At 28.9% G+C, this 27,662-nt stretch overlaps 2 protein-coding genes across 4 annotated transcripts in view; both read left to right on the top strand.

The window, feature by feature from the left end:
- The window catches only part of Stacl (SH3 and cysteine-rich domain-containing protein), a 53,875-nt gene that overhangs the window by 7,272 nt on the left and 18,941 nt on the right, over positions 1-27,662 (top strand). For all 3 annotated transcript variants that reach the window (XM_074241055.1, XM_074241054.1, XM_074241056.1), the window contains exons 2-6: positions 3,298-4,216; positions 15,659-15,921; positions 17,865-18,310; positions 18,631-18,846; positions 19,701-19,812. In XM_074241055.1, coding sequence (XP_074097156.1) covers positions 3,574-4,216; positions 15,659-15,921; positions 17,865-18,310; positions 18,631-18,846; positions 19,701-19,812 — 1,680 coding nt within the window. In that variant the 5' untranslated portion in view covers positions 3,298-3,573. The remainder of the gene's footprint in view (positions 1-3,297; positions 4,217-15,658; positions 15,922-17,864; positions 18,311-18,630; positions 18,847-19,700; positions 19,813-27,662) is intronic.
- Positions 25,892-27,475, top strand: LOC141526206 (uncharacterized). The gene is made up of 3 exons (XM_074241057.1): positions 25,892-25,904; positions 26,001-26,963; positions 27,335-27,475. Exon 2 carries the CDS (start codon positions 26,217-26,219, stop codon positions 26,913-26,915), a length of 699 nt encoding a protein of 232 aa, XP_074097158.1. The 5' UTR covers positions 25,892-25,904; positions 26,001-26,216; the 3' UTR covers positions 26,916-26,963; positions 27,335-27,475.

Genomic DNA, 27,662 nt, shown 5'->3' with positions numbered 1-27,662 from the left:
GTCCGGTCGAGTCTTGGGCGATTTTCTTCGTTTTTAAAATAATTCCCATCAAAATAAATAAGTAATTAAAACTATCTATCTGTTTGTTTGGGTCCGGTTGAGTCTGCGGACTATTTTTTTTTAAATAATTTTGTTGATTGAAAATTAATAATAAAATTTTTTAATCATTTTTTTGCTCCAGTCGAGATTGGGCCTTTTTTAAAAGAAACAATTTTGCTGATTGAAAATAAGGAAAAATTTTTGTACTGTTATTTTTTTGGATCCGATCGAGTCTTGGGCATTTTTTCGTTTTTAAAGATAATTTCCAGCAAATTAAGTAAGTAATAAAAATTTTTATCCGTTTGTTTGGGTCCGGTTGAGACTTGGGCCCATTTATTTTTTTATAATAATTTTGTTGATTGAAAATTAATAATAAAATTTTTCAATCATTTTTTCTTGCTCCAGTCGAGATTGGGCTCTTTTTTAAAGAAAAATAATTTTGCTGATTAAAAATAAAAATAAAATTTTTTTCATCCATCTCTTTTTGGATTCCAGTTGAATCTTAGCCTTTTTTTTTTGTATTTGAAAATAATCCCCAGCAAAATAAATGAGAATTAAAAATTTACTCTCCGTTTCTGTGGGTCTGGTTAAATCTTGGGCCTTTTTATTTTTTTATTAAATTTTTTCGAATAAAAATAAAAATTAAAATTTTTTCCTCTGTCTTAGAGTACCCGGTTAGCTTTAATTCAGCGTTACAACGCCTCCAATAATGCTGCGATACACGGACACACACTCATACATTAAGCCGTCCGCTTGCGACCTCATACATCCACTCATTCACACTTACGTACTCGGCTCATAGCGTCACAATCCCCTCTCATGCTCGGCTTTGTGTGAGCGAGTAAGCTGCTATTGCAGCATCTCACTCTCGCGTCTCCTCTACTTCCCCGCTCATTTTCATTTCTCGAATAGCGCGCTTCTGATTGGCTATCGTTTTTAATTCATAACTCAAATTCTATGGCCCAAAAAAATTTTTGGCTCAGGAACTTTCGATTCAGTATTTTTTTCTCTATCGACCCCAACAATTACTCCCGCCACTTCAGAGACACCCTGTATATATAAATATAATATAAAATAACATTTATGAATTTTTGATTCATTGAGTTCTCTAATAATAATTTTATTAATAGACAAACATCTACTGAGGATGTATACTTATATATTTTATTAATAAACTGATATGATGTTGAGACAACATATATTTATCTAATGATAAGGATTGATCGTAAAATAATTTTTTTTCTTATTATTAAATTATTAATAAAAATCACTAGTCATTTTTTTTTATAAGAAAAAAAAAGTGTCATGTAAAGAAGAAAAATATCTGGAATTTTTTTTAAGAATAATTGAACATTAATTAACGTAATTAAATGAATTTCTATTTGCGATAAGTATGAAGTAAAGAAAGATTGTAAAATCAGGCGATAAGTTTTTTTCTTTAGTATTTAATCCTTTATTGAACTCTCCAAGTCACTAATGTGATTTCCTTTGGGATATTGGAATTATTAGAGCTGTCGGATCCAATACGTCGATCGAACAATTGAAATAAACTCTCGGTTAATCACCAAAATGACACACTTCGTTACGAATTTTCGCGTGATCTGATTAAAAATAACTATCGATAAAATAAATCGTATTATTGTGAGCTTTCTCCCGTTTTTGTTCAATTTGAATAATAATTTTTTGTGGCTATTATTATGCATAAATTATTTTTTATTTACCATCTTATGGTAATCAATAAAAATGCAATTTTCATGCTCGGTCATTTATTATTTCATTAGGTGTTTACATTGATAGGTCAATTAATCACGAAATGATAATTTAAGAAATTTCATTCATTGTAAGTTATAATTATAATTTAAACAAGTTTGTAATTATTATTATTATAAATAGATTATAATTATTAACCCTCGATGCTGGTAAATAGTTAAGTTAATTAAAATTGAAAGGCTATTGAGTCATTTATGGGAGAAATAAAATTCGAAATGATAAAAATTTTTATTTTTTCTTTCTTTCGAACAAAAATCGATTAGGAACGAAAGTTAATTACACGATCCTTCATGTTTGAATGCCATAGGGCGTTTACTTGAAACATAGAAATTAAACATCAAAAAAATAATAAAAATAACAATAAAATGAGAAATAATGCACCCGATTTTTAGTTTGAAAAATCCATAAATATAATGTATGATATTAACCATTGAATTTTTCCTTACATTTGAATCCAGTAAATTATAGAATATATATAAAAAAGGAATTATATAAATCCATATATATTTATGTATATTACAATAATGTTCGTCGAACTGTGAACGATATATTTTTTATATTTCAGTCTTTTTCACCAATGGTATATTTGCTTACTCACCATGATATATAGTAATATTTTTCCATTAAAATTCATAAATTTTAATGACAATTCCAAAAAAAAAAAATAATTTTTTTTCACTATTTATTAATTATTAATTATTAGTTAACATTTTCAATAATTAATAATTTTTTACAAAAATTTAAATTAAAGTTATCGACTGTATCGAGTGTCAGCAACATCAATTAATAATTAAATCCATGGATTTAATTAAACAATAGTGATTGAGTAAAATATGACGTACACCATTAGTCCACCCACACGATATTTAAAAATATACATAAGATATTAACATTTGTCTACTTTAAAAATAAAAAAATCAATATCAAACAGATACTATAATTACGAGCTTGCGGGTGATAAAAATTATATATCATATATCTTGATTAACGATTCGATAAGTTAACGCTCGGAGAACAAACTAATCAATTAGATTAAAATTTTAAATTTATTAAATATTTCAAAAGTTTTTAATTTGATTTAAAAATGTATATACACAAGTTAGTTGATTAAAAATTACCAAGTTACCGGGAAATGTGTAGTTTACTTTTAATTTTATTAAACTTCCACTTGAATTGCGTTTAATTATTCTAAACGTCAAAAATGTAAACATTCCTCTATGTATTTAATTCACTGCAATTTAAAAAAAAATAATTACTATATATTTTGTACAGAGAATTTTTTAAAAAATTATTTATTTTTTTACATTAAAAAAAATCTTTCAACCTTTAAAAATAATTGCAATTTTTTCAAAATTCTTCAAAAAATTATCACTGTAAGAAATTTTTTTTTAAATAAATTCCAGTATTAAAATATTGAAATTTTATTTATAAATGAATTTACGACTAAAAAAAATTAGGATTAAATTTGACATAATTTAATTTTTTTAGGTTCAGATAAAATGACTTCGCAACAAGTGTAACAACTTAAGCCGCGGTGACAAAAACTCAAGATGTTCGAACGTAAAATCAGTTAATTCTCGGAACGATGTTTGAGCTGGTGTTTCCGGCATCATCACGAGCAGTAATCCTCATGAGCAGCGAGCGGAGTAAAAACGACCATAACAATTTACTAAACGATGAATTTCAGTTTGAGTGTAAGCGCAATGTTCGCGGATTCGGGAAGCTCCAGTCGGTCAAGGAAGAGTGTAATCATTTTGACTGGGCATGTACGTCATCTATCCGGCCGAAGAGCTCCTCAGAATTTACGATAACCCGACTCGTCGCTTTTCATTCACTTGCTCGTATTCAACTTCTTCGTCTCTGCCACCCTCGCCGGGGTCTTTGCCTCTAACTCCCACTCCAACTCCGGGAACGCCAGTAATTAACCCGAATCATGATCGGCAGTGTTCCGAAGAGAAGCACACGCGTAAATCTAAAAGTTACAAAAAGTTACGTGATAGACACAAGACCGTGAAGAACACTAGTAATAATAATAATAATAATAATAATAATAATAATAATAATAATAATAATAATAATAATAATAATAATAATAATAATAATAATAATAATAATAACAATATTAATATTGATAATAATAATAGTAGTAACAGTACATCCAGTACAACTCCTGTAAAAGAACAGTCTAATAAAAATAATAATAATAAAAATTTAACATCGAGTAACTTTAGCAGCAGTATAAGCGCGAAGTTGACTTCAGTGAGTAGCAGAAAAAAATTAACCAGCCCGATTATGCAAAATCGCAACGGTGAGGAGGGTAATAATCCCTTCAAGGACCTGACACATGCCACTCTCAATGAACCTCTTAAACAACATAATGGCAATGCTCTTAAACTCGTACAAACTGGTAAGTTCTACTTTTATATGATCATCAATTACTTTTACTTTTTGTTTTAATTTTATAGCTTTCTCTGTTATTTTATTTAAAAAAATTTTTTTTTATTTTTTAAAAATTTGTCAATTTTAAAAAAATAGAATTTTAATATTTGAAATTTTTTAATTTTATAAAAAAATGATTGAAATTGTCAATTTATTTAAAAATCCACTAACATAAAGAATATTTGTAATACAATAAAAAATATTTAGTTTAATCAATAAAATTTTATGTTAATAATTATTCAAGTAAATGTTCTTCAAAATATTTTTGATTTTTTCTATAATTTATAAGTTCAAAATATTTAAAAATATAAATACTCCAAAGAGTTTCATTTTAAATAATTTTTTAATTAAATTACACGTAATAATTTCTTCCGAGGTTTAAATAAAAAAATAATCATCAATTTTTAAGTATTATTGTCCAAATAAATTAGTATAACTCATTAAAAAATTTCTCTAGCTATTTTTATGTCAAGCGTTCATTATTTTAAACTTTAGAGTTGTTTATAATTTTTCTATGTGTTTCCAAGCGGTTAATCTGGTTGTAATAATTCCGCAAGTACAAACCACAGGCCAGTAAACGTGAGCTTTTTTTCTCCACCAGTCACACTTTTGTATTCTGAACTGCACGGGCTTCTGTTGAAGAAAGTAGAACATTCTTTACTCGGCGAAAGTAAACACTCGGAAAAGGGATAGGAAAAGTTGAGCTCCTATAACATCGATGATGTGTAATGTAGATATAAGTTATAAGGGTAGATATGTATATATATTTTGCGGGCATTGATATGAGATGCATTACGGGCACAGGAAGCATTAGATGAATGCGGGCGAGCTCGAGTTGGGGTTGGGGTGGGTTTTATTGGTAAATAAAAATATTTTAGCGTTACACGGAACGATCTTGTATGGTATGATATATTCTACAGTATTATGTCGTACAGTGTATTGAGAATAAAAAAGAAGAAATATAATAGGGTGAATGTGAAACAGCATCACTATTGGCAATTGATTGAATGCAGAATGAAACTCGCGACTTGCGACTGTATAAAATTTATATTGAAATAGCAAACCGCGGAACATTTCGTCGACGGTTATTCAAATTCAATTTTAATTAATTAATTCCCACTTGTGTGCCATGTTTACTGTTTTAAACTCCCCGTATTAATATTATTTACTCTGAATTCATAAACATTAACACATATTTTGTATATACACATTTATAATTATTATTGTTCACTATATAAAGTGGTCAAGGGGAAGAGGGTGATCCAGAGATAGCAATCCTCGTTTATTTTCATTTACTTATGATTAATTATTTTTTCAATCAAGGAAGTGTTTTTTTTTATTTTATTTTTTTTTTTTTTTCAGTATTAAATATAAAATATGTATAGTAAAAATATTATTTATCTTAATGTTGTAAATTAAGTTATTTTTAATGGTATTAAAATTTTTTTTTCACACAAGCAAAGTTAATGGTATGTGAATAAATTTATCGGACTTACGTATGTTTGGTAAATATTGTATAAAAGTTTTATGATTACTAATTTATATTATTTGTCGAATAACAAATATTATGAAAATTTTATTTAAAAAAAAAAAAAAAATTGAAAATAAATTTTTAAATATAGAAAAACAATTTTTCTATTTTTAAAACTTCAAGAGAAAAATATTTAATTATTGGAAAAAAAATTTTACACCGATAACTAAGAAATCTTACTCGACTCAAGAATTTTTCTCTATCGAAGAAAATTCTCTGAAGAAATTATTTACAAACCAAAAAAAAATTTTCTACTTTTTTCAAAAAATTTAAGTCCATGCACTTGAAGTTGACATGAATTTTATGTATGGAAACTCTAAAGTATCGGTGGTCAAGATACTATCAATAAGTCTGCTTTAGGTTCTCGAAGTATCTCTTCTTGAATAAAATATTCGACATATTTATATCAGCCCTCGTTAACTTTTAAGTCTATTTTTACCCACATCGAATAAAATCCATCTACTTATATATTCAATAAACCTCAAATGACAATAATTTTCTGTTCCGTGTATAATACCCCTAAAAAATACATCCGCATTAAAGAAAGTAAATATTTAAAATACAATTACAGTTGATACAGAACACAAAAAAAATTACATACGCTACAAATTATTCACAGCAAACTGTACTAGTAAAATTGTACTAAAAGAAAAAAAAAAGAAAATATAAACATAAAACAAGAGCCAGAGAGTATGATTGATAGTGACATGTTAAAATAACCATACGAACACTCTTATTTCTCCAAATAATCCAGAATGAAAATATTTTCCCAGTGAATAACTCAGAACTGAGCTCAAAAAATAATTACACTGCTCCCACTAAATTAACAAGATACATGGAATATTTATTTACTAAATAAATACCATCTGTTTGTACAGCTACGAAAACCTTAATTTTTATTAATTCAATTCCATTTGCTGTCGATCCTCTCAGCATTATCTTCCTGCCCTTATATTAAATAAACATAAACCATAAACCAAAAAACATCAAACTTTTATCTGGTCATCAGCATTATTTGTAATTTCGTTCTGCTGCAGCACTATCTACTTATCTCCCCTTGTTAAAATTAAGGTCATATCACTTACGCATGGATCGAATAGAAAATCTCGAAGAATAATCGATCCGTTTTATTTCTTCTCCACTAACTTATTTACTACATCTCTTCCCATAAAAAATTAACCCGCCGCTATTTTTCATCCCCTTTCCCCAGCGCAGCCTTATCTTACTTATTTTATTTTATTTATTATTTTTTTATTCTGGGCACGTGAGGTTAGGACAGAGAGTAAGTACTACCGTGAATTTTCGCGCGAAATCGAGCACTAGACCTTTACTTTGACCCCTAACCCTTAACCGAGCCTAAGCTGCACGATACAATTAGATAGAGCATAGAATGTAAAATATAGCGAGTCTTAGACTCTCCGACAGAGCGACCCTCCGTCCTCCGTGAAAGCTCTCTGGGCCTCTCGGCCGTCAGGTTTAATGTTTATTTGACGAGTCACGATCTCACGCACAAATATAAATATAAATTTCATGTTGTATTTAATAAAGGAACGAGTACCGTTGCCACGGTAACTGCGAGGTGAGCTAGCAGGCAAAGTATTGATTTGCCCCACCTGAATTCAGGTCAACTCCTGACTCTAACTAACACATATAGAATGTACTGGTGTACTGCTCATTTTGTACTCGGTACTCGATGCCAACGCACTTTCCAGTTCCAGTATTTAAATAATATAAATCCACTTATATTTATTGTATACATCCACAGTGTGTATTCGTGCAATACACCTGGAGTTATGGTTATGTTCCTTCACTCTACTTTGCTTTACTTTGCTAGTCCGATTGAAAATTTTATTTCATTGAAAAATGTTTGCCTTTGTACTTTAAATTTATAAAAAAGAATATTTTCATAAAGAATTTCATTTAATTTCAAATATTTTTAGTAATTTTTCTACTTGAAAATTTTTTTTGTATCATAAAAATTTTACCCAAATAAAAAAAAATTTTTTTTAATAAAATATTATACAAAATAAAAAAAAAAAATGTTTGCATGAGATAATTGATCTCTAAAAGTCAAGCATGAAACTTTAAACTCTATAAGATTCATTCAGTTCTTGAAATGTTAAGACAATCTCAAAACCACCTATGACATTTCAAAAACCTTTTAATTTTCATTTGTACTGTATTATTTGACATATAATTGTGTTTTGTTTCAATTGCGCGGTTTTCTGTTTTCAACATATGTCTATAACCATTTCGTGGTTTCAATTTCAATATAATCATTGACATATTAATAACAATTCGACAACATTTCGCAGAAACAACTATATCATTCGCAATTTTCATTATTTACTTCCCCTTATAAAAATTTAACAACACGAATAATGTCACAAAAAAAAATACTTTTTTACAAAAACAAGAACTCGAATTCCAAAAAAAAAAATACCACAATGAAAAAAGAATTTATCGATATAATCCACAACTATATCAACCGCTCTGTTCGCCGACGGTATGTAAATCAAATTCGGTGATTAAAAATCTTTAAATAAAATTTAATTGAATATAAAAAAAAAAAAAGAAACAAATGACCTGAATGCGGTTTAAAAATACAAAAGATCAAAAATAAAAACAGTCAAAAAACTACTAAATATTCATTAAATTCTCAAAAGTATGATCAATTAAATAAAAATCAAGTAATTTCCTAGTAAATATAATTTTTTCAAATTACAACAGCGATAATAACTGTAATTTGAATTTCCGGAAAAAAAAATCCAACTAATTACAATCACCACGTGAGATCAAATCTTTATTAACAACTAACCAGATTCTTACAAATAAAAACTTGACTTTTTTCCTGTTAGGAAACTTTTGTGTCTAAATTAATAGTTTTTACGTGATTGCGTTTCCAAAAAACGCTTTTTGTTATTGTTATTATTATTATTATTGAATAAATAGAGATACAGACACATACATACAAAAAAAAATAACTCAACTAACCATAAACATAAAAAATCTCCTTCACATATCTTGATAAGCCTCTTACACATAAAACATATAGAGTGAATGAATTGTTCATTTCTCCCTACGGGCAACAATTTTACCGAACACTCCTGATAAAAAATGACGTGACAATTACGAGTTTCTTGGGATGAAGAAAAAAATACCAACCCAGTATATTTACTTATATTTCTCGAGTACGATTAATAGAGCAGTATTTATCTTGCGTGTATTTTTTAGTGACCATGCAACAGGCTCGGACATTAATCAATTGATTATTCAACAGTACGTCGGGCAAAACATTGTTCGTGTGTATTCAGAGTACACTGAGCCGCGTGTTTTTCACGTCTGTGCCGGTAACAGTAATAGCAATAGTAATAGAATATTACATTCGTGGGCCGGCTCTCGTTTATACCCGGTACTGATAATAAAATAGTAATAAATGTACTGTGAACTTTACCAGAGGTCAAACTCGTAGCGGTTTATGCACGTGGGGAGCAAGTTGATATTTTTTAGATCGTGTACAAGCACTAGTAAGTACTAGACGGGGTAATATAAGCGTAAGGAGGCAACAACACAAGGAAAGGATAGGAGGACATAACCTTTGGCTGGCTTGGGACGGGGATCAAATTTGTTTGAGCGTGACTTGTGATCGCTGATCGTTCGCTCGTTAAATCAAATTAATAACCCATATCTCGCGGTAATTGATAATAAATATGTCTTTATTATTTTCTACCGAAATTTGCTTTCGTATTTTTGTTTTTAGTAATGTTTATAATTATGTTCCTGTTTGAGTTTACGCTTTACGACCTGTTGTGGGAGGATAGACAACACCAGAAGACATAACTTTTTTAATGACCCATTAATGATTTATTTTGGCGTGTTCGGAAGTGACCCGAAATAAAAAGGAAATTTTTTTATTTGTAAAAATTTTATGGTTTTAACATTCTTTGAACTTTACAAAGACCACAATGTGTCCTGGTTTAAATTTGAGAGGTCTTGTACGAATCTAGGTCTTGAACTTGTCAAGATATTGAGCGTCTTGAAGTTATATTTTTAAATTTATTTCGCGGAAATTTTAATTTTTCGCTGATGGAAGTTATTTTTTTAAGCTTTGTTTATTTAATTAGAATTTTTTTTTGTTAATTACGTTGAAAAAAATGGAAAGAAATTTTGGTGCTAATAAATTGATAAGTTTTTAAATAAATTATGACAAGAAAAATCAAATTGTAAGATTTTATAAACTTATTGCGTTAATTAATATACATTTTTTTTCATTTCTTAGTCGTTGAATATTTGCAATTGTTTTTACATCTTCTCTTCAGTTCTCTTACAAATCTCGTCCTTTGTTTAGTTTGCTTGAAATATACACAAACATCTTTATCAAATAAAATTATTAATTCTTTCTTTCTATTCACTCGCTGGAAAAATTCTTGTAGCAGAGAATTTTTCTTGCACTAAAAGAAACTTAAAAAAAAAAAGGATCTTTAAATAAGAATTTTTGTTGTTTGTCTTACTCAGTAGTGAATTTTATACTTTGAAAGTTTTAAATAAATTAGTGAAGTGAAATTTTCATTAAAAAACTCTATTTTACTATTTATCGCTCTTCTCAATTTTTATATTTTCGTTAAAAAAATTTTCGAAACTCAATTTCTATCAGATCTCTTCCAAATATAAAATTAACATGAAGTTATAGAAATAGTCTGTAAAGTCAACCCTTGTTTTTTTTTTTTATTTATAAAAATCATTTAGCTGAAAATTGATTGAAACAATATGCTTTAATAAATATGATATTGTTGTTGATATAAATTCAAATAAAATTAAATCGGTTGAAAAAAATATTCATAAAATTCAAAGCGAAATTTATTGAGCAAATTCCCATGAAGTTCATTGTAAACGTGAATAATATGGAATAATTAAATTTAATATTCATCCAACAAATGTATGTATTTATATTTACAAGCTATGATTTAAAAAAAAAAAAATTTTATATTAAATTTGACAATAATAAAAAAAAAATTTTCACACGACTATACCTGAAAGTAAAAATATTATTTATTAATAAAATTTTTTTTTAAGTAAATAATTTATTTGACGTAAAAAAATATTTTATCTTAAGAAAATTTCTGTGCTTAAAAATAATTTATATTTTCCTAAAAAATTTCTTGCTACAATTCAATTTTTTTTCCTCTAAAAAATTTATCAAAACTTCTGTTTCATAATTAATAATTTTTTAACCTGCCTAACGCGTCTCATAATTATAACATCCACAGAAAAACGTAAATATATATAGAGTAATTTGGTATCATTTTCACGGTAACGAAACTATATGTTAAAATTTTGACTAAAAGCCAAAAGTCTGTACACATAAATATACATAAAGTCAGTTGATGGTGATCATCGACTCTGGTCTGAAGAACAGCTGCATCGCTGGTGACAGTTCACTGTCGTATTCTTCATACTGACGCTTAGATCTCTACTTTTATTTATACTATATCATATCATCATATCATACACACATAAACCTAACATAAGTGTATTAATATTCTCATTTATAATTCCTGCACATATAAACACAGACTTGGGCAAGTGGCTCTATCATGCAGCTGAAGCCCACGCGATAAAATGTGTAATATATAATCCATCCAACGAACGCAACTTCTTGGATGAATAATAATTGCTAGATTATTTTGGTCCTTACCTTCGTACCCTTGACGTCATTACGTCAGCTTGACTCGACTACCGTGATATTATTTTACATATGACAGTATTTGTCTTTGTCGTTTATTACAAACGTTTTCCTTTTATTTATTTATTTATTTATTACTTCCGTATTATTTTGTTGCTATTGTCTGCTTTGATCTCTATTACTTCTACTTATATGTATTTCTAATGTAGTTATAATTATAAATAGTAAATTGAAGCAATTGTAAGATTCACAGTCATGCCTTGCAACTACTAAGATATCCCGAAAAAACCGACGTACTAAATTTGCCGGACAGTAAATCACAAACGGAACAGATTGACGACAAACAGTTGATTGAAAGTAAAACAAAAATAAGTGATTTAGCGTGTCAATTGCTGGACAAATATTTGTTGTCTATAGAAACTCCGTTTAGTTATTTACTTTTGTTAAATTTATTCAGACAACGGAGATGAGTAGGTGTAGGTACAGGAATTAAATGGAATACATTATATTATGAAAGCCGGGTTAATTTAAATGAATCCTCTATTCTATGGAGTTATATATGTTATTATGGTATATTCGTGTACCTAATAAAATAAAATAAATTGAAAGGACGGAATTTGAAAGTAAAACTAAAATTTAAGCTCAAGAACTAAACTCGATGTTGAGTACTGAGAAAACTTGTATTATGCTAATAATTTTATCGTGTATAAATGGCTTATTTTATATACATACAATTAAATATTTCATTATTCTCGACTTTGATATTGTTTTTTTTTTTTTTTTTTTTTTTTTTTTTTTTTTGAGAAAGCTGGAGTGTAATTTAAAGTTATAGAGTTTGAATTGATAAAAGATGAAGTTCGCTACATAAAATGTGACGAAATTTAGCACTGAAAGGAATTTTTTGATTCGGACATTAGATAAATGTAAAGTTTGATCCCGGCGGTGAAAGGAAAATATTAAAAATAAAAGTGTAGGAGAAAAGGCTAGATAGTACACTAGAGAAGAGAGAGAAAAGTACGGAAGAGCGAAGAAGTTTAACCAAAGATGATGGAGGAAAATAAGTAAGAGGAAAGTTTTATATTTAAAAAAAAAATGACTTACAAAGGCCGTTCGTGCCATTTTTAAGTTGGGCGGCAGGTTGAACTACGTCTCGACCTCTTTCTATCCTCTCGTCTCTCGTCGTTCTTTCGTCAGTCATATCACGTGAATATACGAGGATTGTTTTTTTTTTTTTTTTTATACAAATATTTTTTTATTTCTTTATTTTTTTTTTTAACTTTTTTGATGTTTGTATTTGTAACAGTCAAGCTTAATAATTCTGCTAGTGGAATATTTAACCACAAAGGGATTTTAAATGGTGAGAAGATGGGTAAATATATTTTACAGAGATGGTTTTTTTATCAATATTCATGCTGGGTATCGAGGTAATTCTTTCATTTACACGATGATCCAATTTATGACTTGGTGTTTCTGAGAAACCTCACTAAATCATTTTTTACAAATTATGAAAATTTTCATATTAATTTAACATTATTATTATTATTTTGTCATATTGATTTTTTAATATAAAAGCTTTTCGAATCCTTTACATTGAAATTTTAATCACACAATCTTAGCAACAATTTTTGCCATTTATTTTTTTTTACAAAAGTTGAAGTGTAAATTTACTGAAAAGTACAAGCCTAATTTTGAAAAAAATATTGGAAATATAATTAATTTAGCTAAAAATTCCTAAAGTAAAAAAAATTTTTATTATAACATTGTGATTAAAATATTTAATAAAAAATCTCAAATTGAAGAATTGGGAAGCTTTAATATAAAAAATTTGTTTTACAAATTAAAAAGAAAATTATTAATTTTGAGGACAATAAATACTAAATGTTATTATTAATTAATGATTAACACGATCATGATCATTGATCATTTTTACGGTCATGGATATATAATATCATGTGATAGATATAGTAACATAGTCAAGTTTAATCGATAGAGCGGAAGTTTGTAAAACTAATTATAATATTCTAGAAACGCATAACATCATAGTTGAGTTCGTCAGCTGAATCATTGACAAAGGGTACAACTACACTCTACAAACTAGAGCCATAGATATTATATATGTACGAAAGACAAACATATGTGTTGATATGTATAGGTCGCCTTGAGTTCGAATCGAAATCAACGAGCAGCTCGACTAAACCTCGGTCTTACCAATTTACCATTGGCAATTATACAATTTGCCATCTGCTAATTCATCAAATCAATGCACTCTCACTTTACCTGACAGTGTAAGCTAGAGGGTGTGCGTGGGTGCTTCCATTTCTGATTCCAATTTCAACAATGAACCTCGATAATCAATCACAGAATTTTCATAATTATCAATTCCAATAATTAAATTATATATTGCTCTAATTCTACCTCACATTACATCCACTTAGGAGAAATTTATATACATCCAACGACCAACTTTGAGATGATTGATCTCCAAGCGTCGTCATATAGAACCCACTTGCTTCTATTTGTAGATTTTGACTAATTAAAAACTTCTAAAATAAATTTTAATTTAAAACAAAAATAAACTCTCAGTTTTTTATTTTATTCACTTATGAATAAAAATTATAAAAAAATCTCGTCAACTGAAAGTTTAATTATTCCATCGGCTTTTCACGCCTGGAATTGTTGAACTACAAAAACTATAAAGCTTCGCTCAAAAAATTTTTCTATAGTTCGCTTACAGACACTTTTAAATTGATCTTTTCTCTTCAACTTGTTGGGTAGTAAGCGCTGGAATAATTTCCCTCCAGATATCGGCTTTCAAAGAAAAAATTACTCTAGCTTTGAGAGCCGACAACTCAACTCTCGATTGAAAAATTGATGCGTTGAAAAAAAAAAAAAAAAAAAAAATGTATCTAACTAAAAGAAAAAATAAATATTTTTACAAAAGATAGAAAAGATTATAAACTACAAAATTTTTTTCTCTTGTTAATAGTGATTAAATAAAATTTAATATAAATTTCTGAGCGCTGAAATTATAATCGCATCAATGAGTTTCTTTACTTACTTTAAAATACTAGTAATTTAAATATCACGGAAAGTAATTTCGTTTTACATCAACTCAATGCTAAATACTTTATTATTGTTATTTTTTATTTTGTATTTAATAATAATAATCATAAATTCTGAAAACAAGTAAATTGAGTTATAAATGATATGATGTCAAAATGTGAGTAAGATGTAAGATTAGTGACGATAATAAAGTTATAATTTAACGTTTGAAAGGACATTATCGTTGACATTAACAGGTTGATTGGCATTTAATAGCGGAAGAGAAAAGCCTGGCTGGTAAAGAAAGAATATAATAATAAAATAAAAAATAAAATAAAGTCTTAGACATAAACAGCTATAAGCTACAACCTACAAGCGCCTAGAACTGTCTTCTATCTGCTACCTTGTCCGTAGTTCGACGGAGTTTATCGTTATTTTATATTACACTGTTTTATTTTTATTTAGTTGGTAGTTTTAGTGTTGGTCGAAAATGTCAACGACATCGAAGACATAATAAAAAACATTTATGTCTGGTATAAAGCTTCAGAGACTAGACAGGCTCGTGTCCAAAGCAGTTATTGCTACTGGACGTTTGACAGTCAGCCAAAAAGTATCTCAGACATTAAATTATTGTCGTGATTGATATTGATAACAATGTCAAGATTGTTGTACTTGTATTTTTACTTTTACTTTAATTTATTATAACATTTTATCATTGTTTTTTTTTTGTTTGGCATTTATTGATGCACATAAAATAAATTATAACTCAAAGTTATGTAAATAAGTCATGAAAATCGGAAAAATTTGATTTACATTTTTTCTTTTCATTTTAATGGGAAACTTTGTTATGAAATGTCACATGATTTATTTTATGTTTTGTTTCAACATAAAAGTTAGGTAAAATAAAAAAAAATTATTTTTTATCCAAAATTCCAACACTTACATTTTTGAATAAAAAAAAATATTATACTGAAAATTTCAGGATCATTTTAACGATATTGTATTAAAAAATTTTGATGCCCAAATTTTTCTGTCAAAAGTAGATTTTGATAATTTAAAAAATTCTCCAAATTTTTTTTTTTAAATTACTTTTTTTTTTTTTTACTAACTTAGATATATTACAAATTAAATTTGATAATCAACGCATGTTTCAGTGTCGGAGTTTGTCCAGGAGCTTGGGGGCGCGATCGAAAATCACGCGGCTAATGTCCGACGGATCGCCGACGAGTTCCGCGGCAGGAGCAGCGAATCTAGAAACGACGTTGGTGCCAACGGAATCCGCCGTTTATGGGAAAGTCTTTTGCGACAAGTGGAGGCAGACGCCGCGGCACAATTGGACCTTGCGGCCGTTTTGCAGCAGCAAATTTCCCGGCCGGTCCAAGAAGCCTGTTTTTACCGGAAAATCCAGTCACGAAAGGTCTGTATGTCAAATTTTTTTTATTCGAGTGTGCTTCTGGTTTTTAATGGCTAATTAATTCAAAACTTAAACAAAGATTGTTATTATAAATTATTATCATTATTATTATACTAATGAGAAAAGTAGGCATTTAATGTCGTAAAATATGTTATACTAATAAGGGAAGTTAAGATTTTATATCGTAAACTTTGTCAGGAATTTAATTAACTCTTGTAATTAATATTTGATATTAATTTAGGGTTGTAAATTATGAATTTAAAATTTTGTCCTGCTAGGTTCGTATTATACTGTTGAAAATTGATAGTTTAATAAATTATTACACGCATTGTTCTTATCATTACGTTTAATTTTATTTCTAATAATAATAATAAGTTTTAGGTAATATTAGTTTCGTGAAATATGAGAATTAAAATTTTGACCAAATTAATTTTCTTGTCGGTGTGCAAAAAATAAATAAACATTAATAAAAAAAATTAATTTGATTCAGAAAAATAAATTTTTAATCAGGAAAATTATTTTTAAGAATTTAAATATTTTTAATCAAGCAAAAAAATTCTTGCCAAGAAATTATTTATTTAAAAAAAAATTTTTTTTCTCTCCATATCAATTAATCTTATTTTTTTGTTCATTAACGATGATTTCAAAACATTAGATATTTTGTTGTTACAAAATTATAATTTCTATACATTTCATTTACTTCGCAGGGGAATTATGCTTTTAGTAATTAACGTTTAGTAATTTTATCGTTGATTATGCTATTGGAACCTACTTCACAACTAAGTTAACTCTGTTGAGATACACTTGAAATTACATTGCAGCACAAATTTAATTATTAAAAAACTCAAGACAAAAAAATTTTCTTGTACTTGAGAAAGCTGAATATAAGGATAAAGTAAAAAAAAAAAATAATAAAAATCACCCGGTGTTAACAACATAATTATTTATACTCGAGGCGTCAGCGACTCAGAGCATAATTCATCTAATTAAACAATATTTAAGCCCTCAAATAACACCAAGCGTGACGATTATCTCTCAAGTTAATTAAATAATTAACAGGAAGTATAAGGAAACTTGTTGACGCCCTCCGCCTACACTAGATTATCAGCTTGTTCGTAAAAGCTCCATTATTTTGTACAATATATATATATATATATATATATATATATATATATATATATATATATATATATATATATATATATATATATATATATATAGACTTAAAATTTTTTCCCTGCACAAAAAAACTACACTATGATTAAATTATGACATTTATTATTCAAATGTTACAATTAAATAATTATTAGGTAAAAAAATATAATCTCAAGCTTTAATAAAAATTATGTAAATGTTGCTAAATTTCTATAGAAAGAATTTTTTATTTTAATAAATTCAACGTAAAAATTAACAAAGTAAAATAATAAATTTAAAACGAAACTATAATAATTAAATTGGCAATTTGTTATAATTGAAACAATTATTTTAAAAAAATAAGAGCCGTTATTTGTCAGAAAACTGAAAAAAAAATTGACTTAAATCAAGAAGAAAATTTTTGATCCAAGGAAATCATTTAAAAAAATTTTTTCAATTGATTAAAGTATAAAAATTATTGAATTAAGTAAAATTTCTTGGAAATGATTTTTTTGGAGCAAAAATTTATCTTTTAAATCAAGTTAAAATTTTTTTTTGTGGAATAATCGCTACAAATAACTTTTATTAATAAATTATAAATTGTGGCTTTGAAATTTTTTCACATTATGTTTGTTAATATTTAATTTCTGAGTGAATATAACTATTTAATTTTTTTTTGTAAGAAAAGAACCTTTGGTGACTCTAAATTTCACAAATAAAGTTAAAGCTCATGATTTATGACTTGAATAACAAGATATCTGAGAACTGTGAGGCGAATAAATGAATTAATAATAATATTTTGATGTCTCCAGGTGTTTGCTCATCGTGAAGCGTACGAGCAAGTGGTAAGCAAGACGGAGGAGAAGCTGCAACGTGCAAGGGTGGATTACAAGCGCGCATATGGGGCTCTTTTGACCATTAATGAGAGCACTGCAAGCGAGCAGGAACAAAACAATCTGAAGCGAACTTACTTTGATGCTCACAACGCGTACGTGCTCCAGCTACGTGCAACCAACGCAATTGCCGAGCGTTATCAGTTTCACTGTCTGCCAACTTTACTCGGGGAAATAGCTGAGGTTTACGAGGAACTTTCCGGACTTACATGCGGATGCGTTACTAGAATTGCCGAAGCTGCTGGGGAGCGCGTCAGCGAACAGACCAAACGGTATCAAACTATCGTTAAAGAAGCTCAAAATATTTCTGCTCAAAATGATCTCCAGGTTATTGCTAAGAATCTCTCCAGCACTACCACACCCAAGTATGTTATTTTTTTATTGTATATGCATTGAAAAAAAATTAACTTGATTTAAGAAAAAAATTCTTGAATCAATTTAAAATTACTTGAGCTAAAAAAATTTTAAATTGCTTAAAAAAAAATTCGATATAAAATATAAAGTATAAAAAATAATTTCGATTAAATTAAATTGAATTTTCCAATCCTTCCTTAATTCTTAATCTCGATCTCCAATTAACATACAAGCAATTAAACGGCCGGATTAATTAATACCGTAGTTTAATTGGAAAATATTGCGACGAGCGGGAATTAATAATGACGAATCGGGAATGATTGTTTGATAGAAAACCACCGCGAAGGCTGTTCGTGCCGCCATCGCCACCCGAGCAGGTTCCAATGGATAAAATTAATCAGGTCCCTGCCTTGAGGGATGAATTAGTACCGACTGGAATCAACGGGCAATCCAATCTCGAGGATTTGCGCCGCGAGGCCGATTCTCTTACTCTTGAAATCGGAAGACTTCAGGATTCTTTGGATGCGCTCATGCGAATGCAACGCAAGTGAGTATTATTATTAATTATTTACCATTATAATTAATTTTACTAATTAGCATAGTTACTGATAGCTAATTGATAGATCACTTATTAAATCTCAAGAAAAATTAATCTTATTTGATTTGATATTCAAGAGTCAGATCTAATCGGCTCAAAAGCTTTCATTCTTTAAACGAGGATTTATTTAATCGCAAAGGAAAAATAATTTAGGTTCGAGTAAATCCTACTCTTTATTCATGTAAATTTACTTTTTTTACTAAGATGTGAATCTTTGAAGGGTGAATGTCCCAAAAATCGGTTTCAGTCTTTTAATATTGATCTTGAAATTTTAGTTTATATTTAAAATAAATTTAATCTAAATTTAAAATTAATTTTTTTTGATAAATCTTGCAAGTTATGAGCCCAGTATTTTTTTTTTTTTTTTATTCGCAAAATTAAAAGTTTCTTTTATTTCTTTCTCTAAAAAATAAAAAAATATTTTAATCGCTAAATTTGAAGTTTAAAAACATCAACATTTTCTTTAAAAATGAATGTGCATTTTACCCTTATCGTTTTAAAGTGATGATACACTTTTTTTACGTGTAATTATGCTTCAGCATAAATACTTGAGAAAAAAAAAAAAACTTAAAATTTATCATGAGAAAGAAAGTAGACTGAAATGTCCCGTTATTTTAATCTAGAAGATGAAAATATATAAATAAACACTTACAAACTTTACATGTTAACTTTAGTACTTTGCAATTATTAATTATTTTTATACACACTGATAAAAAAGTCAATTTCTTCTCTTTAATCAAGTTTACTTTTTTATCAGAGTAGAAGAATGAACCTCACGGTAAATTTAAAATAATATTTTACAGAAGCGCCGAAAGCAATCTATTCACAAAAGCCGCGGAGCTCCAAGAAGACATTTCGATGAAGCGATTCGACTTAGGTGTCGCCCATTTGCACTTTGCAGCAGTTCAAGCCCAGGTAATTTATCTTACATTTGATTATTATTTTTAAAGACTTGAACCAATATTAAGAAAAAATAAAAACTAAAAAAAAATTCTTTACTGCCTTTATGATAAAAAAAAAAAATTTTATACACCCTTTTGGCTCAATGAACGTGATATTTTTTCCATAAAGTGTCTTCATTATTTAAAGTCGCCCTCAATCAAATTTTATTGAATTTCGCGAAAACCGATAAAACTCAGCTCTCAAAAGACATTCCACGTAAGTATTACTTTTTCTGATGAAATTTAACTTTAAATATGTACAACGGACTTATTTATGTAAAACAAAACTTTTTACCCGTGTTTGTTCCTCGAATATTCTTAGAAAAGTTTTCTCCCCTTTAAAGTTTTCACCCGGATAAATAAAGCCACGACATTCATAACTTGGAAACCCTACAACATACACAACTGCCAAGACGTTTACTTATAAGTTATAATACAAGATTTATATTATCGTTCATTATGCATATTGTTATTTTTAAAATATGTTACAGTTATTGTTATTATTATTGTTATTGGTATTGATGTGTAAATATAATTCCATACTTCTCCTCAACTAGTATAGCTATAGCGATAAAGTATTATTCGCATCAAACGTATCTGCGAACGCAAATAGCGTTAATAATAAGTGGCTTTCAGTAAATTCAATTATGAGAAAAGTTCGATGTGGATATGACTTTTGTTTTATTTATGTTAGCTTTGTAATATATAAAAGGTAACCCGCAACACCAGACTCCTTGCATTACCAGACAGTCTACCGCGATATGTTGTCTAGTGCGCGAAAATATTATTCTCCTAAGCAGTAATGGCACCGTTAATATTGCTATCGTTGTCGCGACCTAAGTGCTGTAACGTCAATCCGCTGGTACAATATTGAGTTGAGTTGTGCTGGGCGAAGCTTACTTTTTTACTTTTTTTCCTACGATATGCGTGACAGTAGTATATGATACGCAAAATTTTAAGTACAATGGGGCTTGCAAATAGAGTCAAAAAAATAAAATAAAAATGTGCTTTAGTTTGCTTGTCGAGTAGATTTTGTAAAGCGTGTTTGTACTATATGATAACGTGTATGTTGATCGAATATTTCTCGGTAGTTTGGTTGTTATAACAACTGATGTAGTGCCGGTAAATTTATATTGTACGCGTACATAACTATAACAGCCTCTACGCTCTGTAAAATGCATGTCACGCAATATTTTACGAGCTATATTTATTATTTAATGGTGTCTAATGAGAATAAAAAGAAAAATTGTGATAGAGGAGAAATGTATGGGTTGTAGAAAGAAAAATATTTAACGGAGAAAGATGAAGAAATCTGTTGTGGTGAGTTTTTTTGTTTAAGTTTTGACTCAATTTTTTTTAAATTAATATTTATTTTGAATCCTGTTGAAAAAAAATTTTTTTATAGACAATCGTGACAGTTTTAATTGTAAAAATAAAAAAAATTTAACTTGATTCGACAAAAAAAATTGGAGTTTAGCAGAAAAATTCTTGAACAAAAATTATTCTCGATTTAAATAAATTTTAATTAATTCAAAAAAATTTTTTTTTGATTTAATATAATTAAACTCTTTAAAATAATTTAAAGGAGATAAACAACTTAAAAAATGATATTTTAATTTTAAATTACAAAAAAATTAAATTAAAAGTAATGAAAAAAAAAATTTTCCCCTGCAAAGCCTAAAAAGCGTAAAATTTAAGCTACGCCCTTTGGCACTAGCGACGTGATATTTAAAATGAATCTTGAAACGATTTATGACCTCAACTCTTCGCGAGTTAATTCCGGCGGTTTATCTTTGACTAAAAGACCTCAAACAGCAATATTTACGCTAATAGCAAGAGCTTTGAGAAACTTTTTTTCTCTTATTTGGACTATGAGTTGCCGAGATGAAATTGCCGCAAAAATACACTGTATATAAGCTCGGAGTCTTGAGTACCGGAGGGAAAATTAATGGAGGGTAGTAGCAATTGTAGAGATTGGATTTTAAATGCCGGATTTTTTATTTCTGAGATTAGGAACGATTATCCTCGGGTGAGTGGAGCGATCGATGGATAGCTTCAAAGTCGTTCACCTGTGAAGCATTTATGAGTTTACAGCCAGTTTAATGTCCCAGTCTGAGTTGTGAGTGCTCGAGTTCGTCTGCCGTGGGATTCGATCCGTGATGCATCTGCGGTATTCCAAGAAAGTCCTACTCATATTATACTATACCCGAGCTTCATGCGAGCAGCTTTTGAATAGCTTCGAGATGGATAGTCGAGTGTTAAACCGTGAAGCTACACGGAAGTCGATGAAAGCCGGATAAAAAAACCACCTCAGGATTTTATTGAAAGTATTTATATATATAGCAAGAGTAAAAGGAGAAAAAAAAATAAACGTTACAGTGAAAGTGACAATATTCTCTTCAATAGAAAAGTCACATTCAATGGTCCACAAAGAACTCCGAGGATAATGCTATTGTCAATGTTACTCGATATTATTAGTGACTCAATCGCTCGTCCAGTTTATTTTTATAAACATTCATACAATTTTTTATTATTTTTATTATTAGCAATTTTCAACATTGATTTCATTCTTTAGAGGTTCTATAGTTTTTTTTTTTATCAAGACTGTTCTTTGAATTTGATAAAAATGAATCTGATGAATTCTTTCGAAATTTTTCTGAAGAATTCAATGAATGCTAAGAATATTCTATAGAGAAGACACTTTTTGTAAAATAATAATAAAATTTTTAGTTTAATCACTAATTATCTTTCAGAGTTTTTTTTAGAACTATAGAAATTTTTTTAATAAATGAAAATAATATTCTGTTGAATGAAGCTCGTCAATATTCAAAATTTTTATTCTACTATTACAAGTAATTTGAGCGCTTGTCTTTTTCAATATTTACGCAGAAATTTCTTCGATTCAAGTTTCTCTCGGAATACCTACCATGTAATGTTATATAGAAAAATATATTGAAGCCTATTGAAATAATATTGCGTTTATTTTTAAAGTTTAAATATGAAACTTGGAAGTTTTTTTAAAGTTTCAATACGAAAATTGATCTTCAATTTAACTGAAAAAATTTTTTTAGTTTGAGTAAATTTTACTCATTTTTTTTTCTTTTTTTAAATTTAATTAAAATCATTTAATTCTTAAAAATGATCTGGATGTTTTTTTAAACAAACATAATTTTTTTATCAGTGGAAATAAATTTTTGAAGGTCTCAAGTTAATTTTTTGTATCTAAATTCTAAATTTAACCCAAAATAGATAAGGCTTAAAATGTACATGATAATGACAAAGTGACATTCCTAAAGTGTCCACAAAAAAAAAAGCAATTAATTAAAGTAAAACCCTTCCCAAAAAATTTGAATAATTAATCCCAATCTATTAAAATGAAGATCCTATTCACTAATCTAAATAATATAAAATAATTTGATGATAAATGTTTCTATTAATTTAATGGATTGAAATAATAGGACAGAGCTTTTAACTATTTAACGGAATAGTTGAGAGCTTTTATCGTAATAACAAATAAGAAGGGCGATATTTAGCTTGATAAGCATAAATATAAGGTGAGTCAGCGGGGTTCATTTTTAGTAATTATTATTTTGTCGGGACACTCGAGCGACCTGGGATTACCACGATAAACCATATTAGTTTTATTTAGTGTCTTTTGTCTTGGTGTGAACACAAAAGATAAAGTTCAAGGTAGCCCAGGAGAAGACGAGTGTGTGTTATTTGATCAAGTTGTCGGCAACCAAAGAAAACATCGTGGTGTGAGGGGCGAAATAAAATGAAATAAAATAAAAGGAAATAGAATGGAGAAAAAACTTCGAGGAGGTGTATCATTCTCCCTGTCGAGTTAATGAGTCTTTTTTGACAGGTTACTCGGGTAAATCAGTCGGGTACTTTTTTCCTCTTCTATTCATGTAAAACGTAATAAAGCTTAACGAGTTTGAGTCGGAGCCTGCTCGTGATAGATGAAAGACACTGGGACAGCTCAGGATTAAAAAGATGAGTCGTAATAAGGCCGGACAAAAACTCACGATGCTCTGATCGCGGTATTAGTTTGTAGAAAAGAGATTTTACGGAGAAATGGTTAATTGGTTGATATAATACCTAAGTGATTCAGTAAACTTAATAATTTTAATAATAATAATAAATAATAATATTTAAAAAATACCAAGAATTTATTTTTTATTATAATATCTTATATCTTAATTATAAGAACCTAATAAAGAAAATTTTGAAATATTCCAAATATTCAAATTCCAAATTTTTCGTTAAATATGACACAGTATAAAATTTTAAATAAGACACAAAGTAGATTTTTTTTTTTGGATGAATTTTTCTACTACAACGTGAGTTGTTAGTGGGGAAAAAATACATAGATAAAGATTAAAATTAGGTTGTTATAAAAAGTGCACGTGTATCTTTACTCTGCCTATTGTTCACTCGAGTGTAAGACAAGTAAAGTGTCAAACGATGTCTGAAGTCTTCTTAGTACGTTACTCAGCTGAGTAGTTTTGTCATCCAATAAAAATACTCATATGTTTTCCTTTAGAAAGTTCCTTTTCCCAAAAATGGTTCAATGGAGCCTGTGATAACTTTGTAGATTGATAAAAATTTTCCAAGTGAACAATTTCAAACTATTGCTTACTTTAATATAGATCACCAAATTTTCATCAAGTTCCCATCACATTTCCTTTTTTTTGCCTATCTATTTTCTTCAAAATGTCAGAGCGTTTTTTTTGGAAATTTCTAATTATTAAAAATAAATTTGTCAAATTGAGATGCCAGAGAAAGTCTCTTGATAAAAAAAATAATTTCTTCGCTTTAAAAATTTACCATTTGGATTTGATACTCTGGATTCAAATTTTTTTTTTTCAGTCAGTAACTAAAACATCTCTTTTACCGACCAGCCTCATTAAGGGGGATAGCCACTGTAAAATTTCGGAAAAAAAATTTTTTTTTTTTTTTCATTAAACTGAAGTTTATATATTCAAAATTATGTATTTCAAATTTTATAGAAAAATTCCGAATAGTTTTCGAGTTATAGTCATTTTTATAAGAGCGCGTCGATTGACCGTTTTACGCGCGGCGCTTCGACGAAAACGTCGCCTGCTCGCTCCGTCTTTGATTCGTACGGGTTGGCGATTGTTTTCCCTCACGATTGTCAACCGTTACAATTATTTGACTTTTAACGTATATTTTTTCTTATTGTTGAGATACTGTACCTCATAGTTTAGTTGTTTTGTATGAATACACACTCGTTCTTTAATTTATTGAGTTTCTTAGTGTACTCGTTATTGTTTACTTACTTATTTTTTTAAATCTTCTGATCTTTTTTTTTTGTTTATTTAACAAAAAAATTTGTTAAATAATGGATCGTAAACAAAGTAAAGTTATTAAAAACGAAAGAAAACTGCCAAACGACAGGAAAAAATTTAATCGACCGCTCAACAGATATGAAACTGAAAAAATACTGGCTCTCAACGACGTGATAGTGCTTCCAAGAGGAAATTATCACAAAAATCTGATTGTACAATTGATTCGAGTATTAGCTACAAAATGATAAATTTTTTTCGATATTTAATTTACTAAGTGGCTGTGTATCGTGTAAAAAGTGTGGTGGTGATGTAAACTTTACTGAGACAAGTATTCGAGGATTAGGTTTTAAACTAGTTGTGAATTGCAAAAATGTGATCCAGTTTTGATAAATTCATGTCCACTCATCAAGAATGCGTATGAAATTAATCGCCGTTTCATCTTTGCAATGCGGATAATTGGTATTGGGTTATCTGGAGCTGAAAGATTTTGTGCTTTCATGGATTTACCACGACCAATGTTCCATAGCTTTTACGATCGTCTGGTCACACAAATCAGAAATGCAGCTAGAAACTGTTGTGATTTAGTGTTGAAAAAGCTGCTAAAGAAGAAATCCAAGAAACCTGCAAGCATTTAAAATCCAATGACATTCCTGGAATTTCTGTCTCCGGTGACGGTAGTTGGAAGAAAAGAGGGTTTAAATCTTCATTTGGTATATCTTCTCTAATTGGTTACTTCACTGGCAAAATCGTAGATGTAAGTATGAAATCCAGTTATTGTAAGATGTGTGCGCTAATGAGCTCAAAAAAGGAACAGCTGAATACGATCAATTTATGCAAGACCATGCTCTAGACTGTCCAATAAACCATGAAAATTCTTCTGGACAAATGGAGGTAGATGGAATAAAAGAGATGTTTATGCGATCAGAGTTATTACATAACGTTAAGTATGTAAACTATATAGGTGATGGTGACACTAAAACGTATAAAAATATTTGTGATGCTAAACCGTATGGGGACATGGTGAAGATAAAAAAAAAAGGAATGTATTAATCACGTGCAAAAACGAATGGGCAGTCGACTAAGGGCTTTGAAGAAGCAACGAACTAACAAGAAGACAAAAACAGGAAAAGAAGAAAATACACAGAAAAGTTTAGGTGGGAAAGGTCGATTAACGGACAAAGCAATTAATGAATTTACAAAGTATTATGGTTTAGCAATCAGACGTCATTCTAATGATGTTGATGAGATGTATAATGCTATTTGGCAAACATTTTATCACAAGTTTTCATCACCCGAAGATCCGCAGCATTTTCTTTGTCCTGAAGGTGCAAATTCGTGGTGTCAATTTCAAAAAGCTGTGGCAACAAATACTTTGGACTCATTAGTTGAAAAACCACCACTTCCTGCAGATATTGCGGAAGCTTTAATACCGATTTATGAAGATCTATCGAATCCAGAGTTATTGGAACGATGTGTCGGTGGGTTTACACAAAATAATAATGAAAGCTTCAATGCATTAGTGTGGCAGCTCGCCCCAAAAACAAATTCTTCTTATTCCCTTATTGTTGAAATAGCTTTATATATTTCAACAATTACATTCAATGATGGGGCTCTAGCAACTCTGAAGATATTAGAGAATCTCGATGTTAAAGTAGGACCAACACTCTACTCATACTGCGCTGAGCGCGACGCTACTCGGGTTAAAGCTGCTGAAAGCCGCATGGAAACGGCCAGTAAAAAAAAAAAAAGTCAAGGTCAATACTAAAGATAAGGAGGAAGAACCCTCATATGGCCCAGGACTTGATAGTTTGATGTGAGTATGAATATTTTGTGAAAGACTAGATTTTAAAGTTGCGAGAATCTTCTTAAAACTTTACTCGCGTTTTTCTCAAAACGACTTTTTCAAACTTTCCGGTACTGTAACTTTCGTAAATATGAACCGATTCTCAATTTTTTTGTTTCCCCGTATTCGTCTACTTAGTGGCTATCGTCGCACGTAGGGGATTTTGAAAATTTTAATTTTTAAGATTTTTAAGGCTGTTTGAGTCCAAAAAATGAGGAAAAAGACGAAAAAATTTTCAATATGGCGCCATTTTTTCTCAAATCAAAATTTTCAAAATCCCCTACGTGCGACGATAGCGACATTCCTATAGATTAAAATGCCGTTTGGTTTTTTTGTTTCAGATAATCCGTTTTTGAGTTACAGTACCGGCAATGGAGGGGGAAATTTTTTTGGTGCTCTACAAAAATGTTTATAACTTTGTGATAACAAAATATTTTTGAATAAAAATTTAGGAGAATTATCCTCAACATATACTTTATAAAACAAAAAAAACCCGATCCCCAAATTCCTTTATTATCCTAGTAAAAAAAATTCCCGAAAATTGCCTATTTTTTCCAGCGTCACAGTGGCTATCCCCCTTAACTTTTTAACTGTCAAATTTTTCTTCATTTTCCAACAAAAAAATAATTCTTTTATTCAAATAAAAAAAAATACAATAGCACAATTTGT

This window comes from Cotesia typhae, unplaced genomic scaffold, assembly GCF_013202065.1.
Source record: "Cotesia typhae breed Kobodo isofemale line unplaced genomic scaffold, CoteBio_Ctyphae contig_33, whole genome shotgun sequence".
Classification (NCBI taxonomy): Eukaryota; Metazoa; Arthropoda; class Insecta; order Hymenoptera; family Braconidae; genus Cotesia; species Cotesia typhae.
The sequence above is the reverse complement of the archived record's forward strand: the minus strand, read 5'-3'. Positions and strand labels throughout refer to the sequence as shown.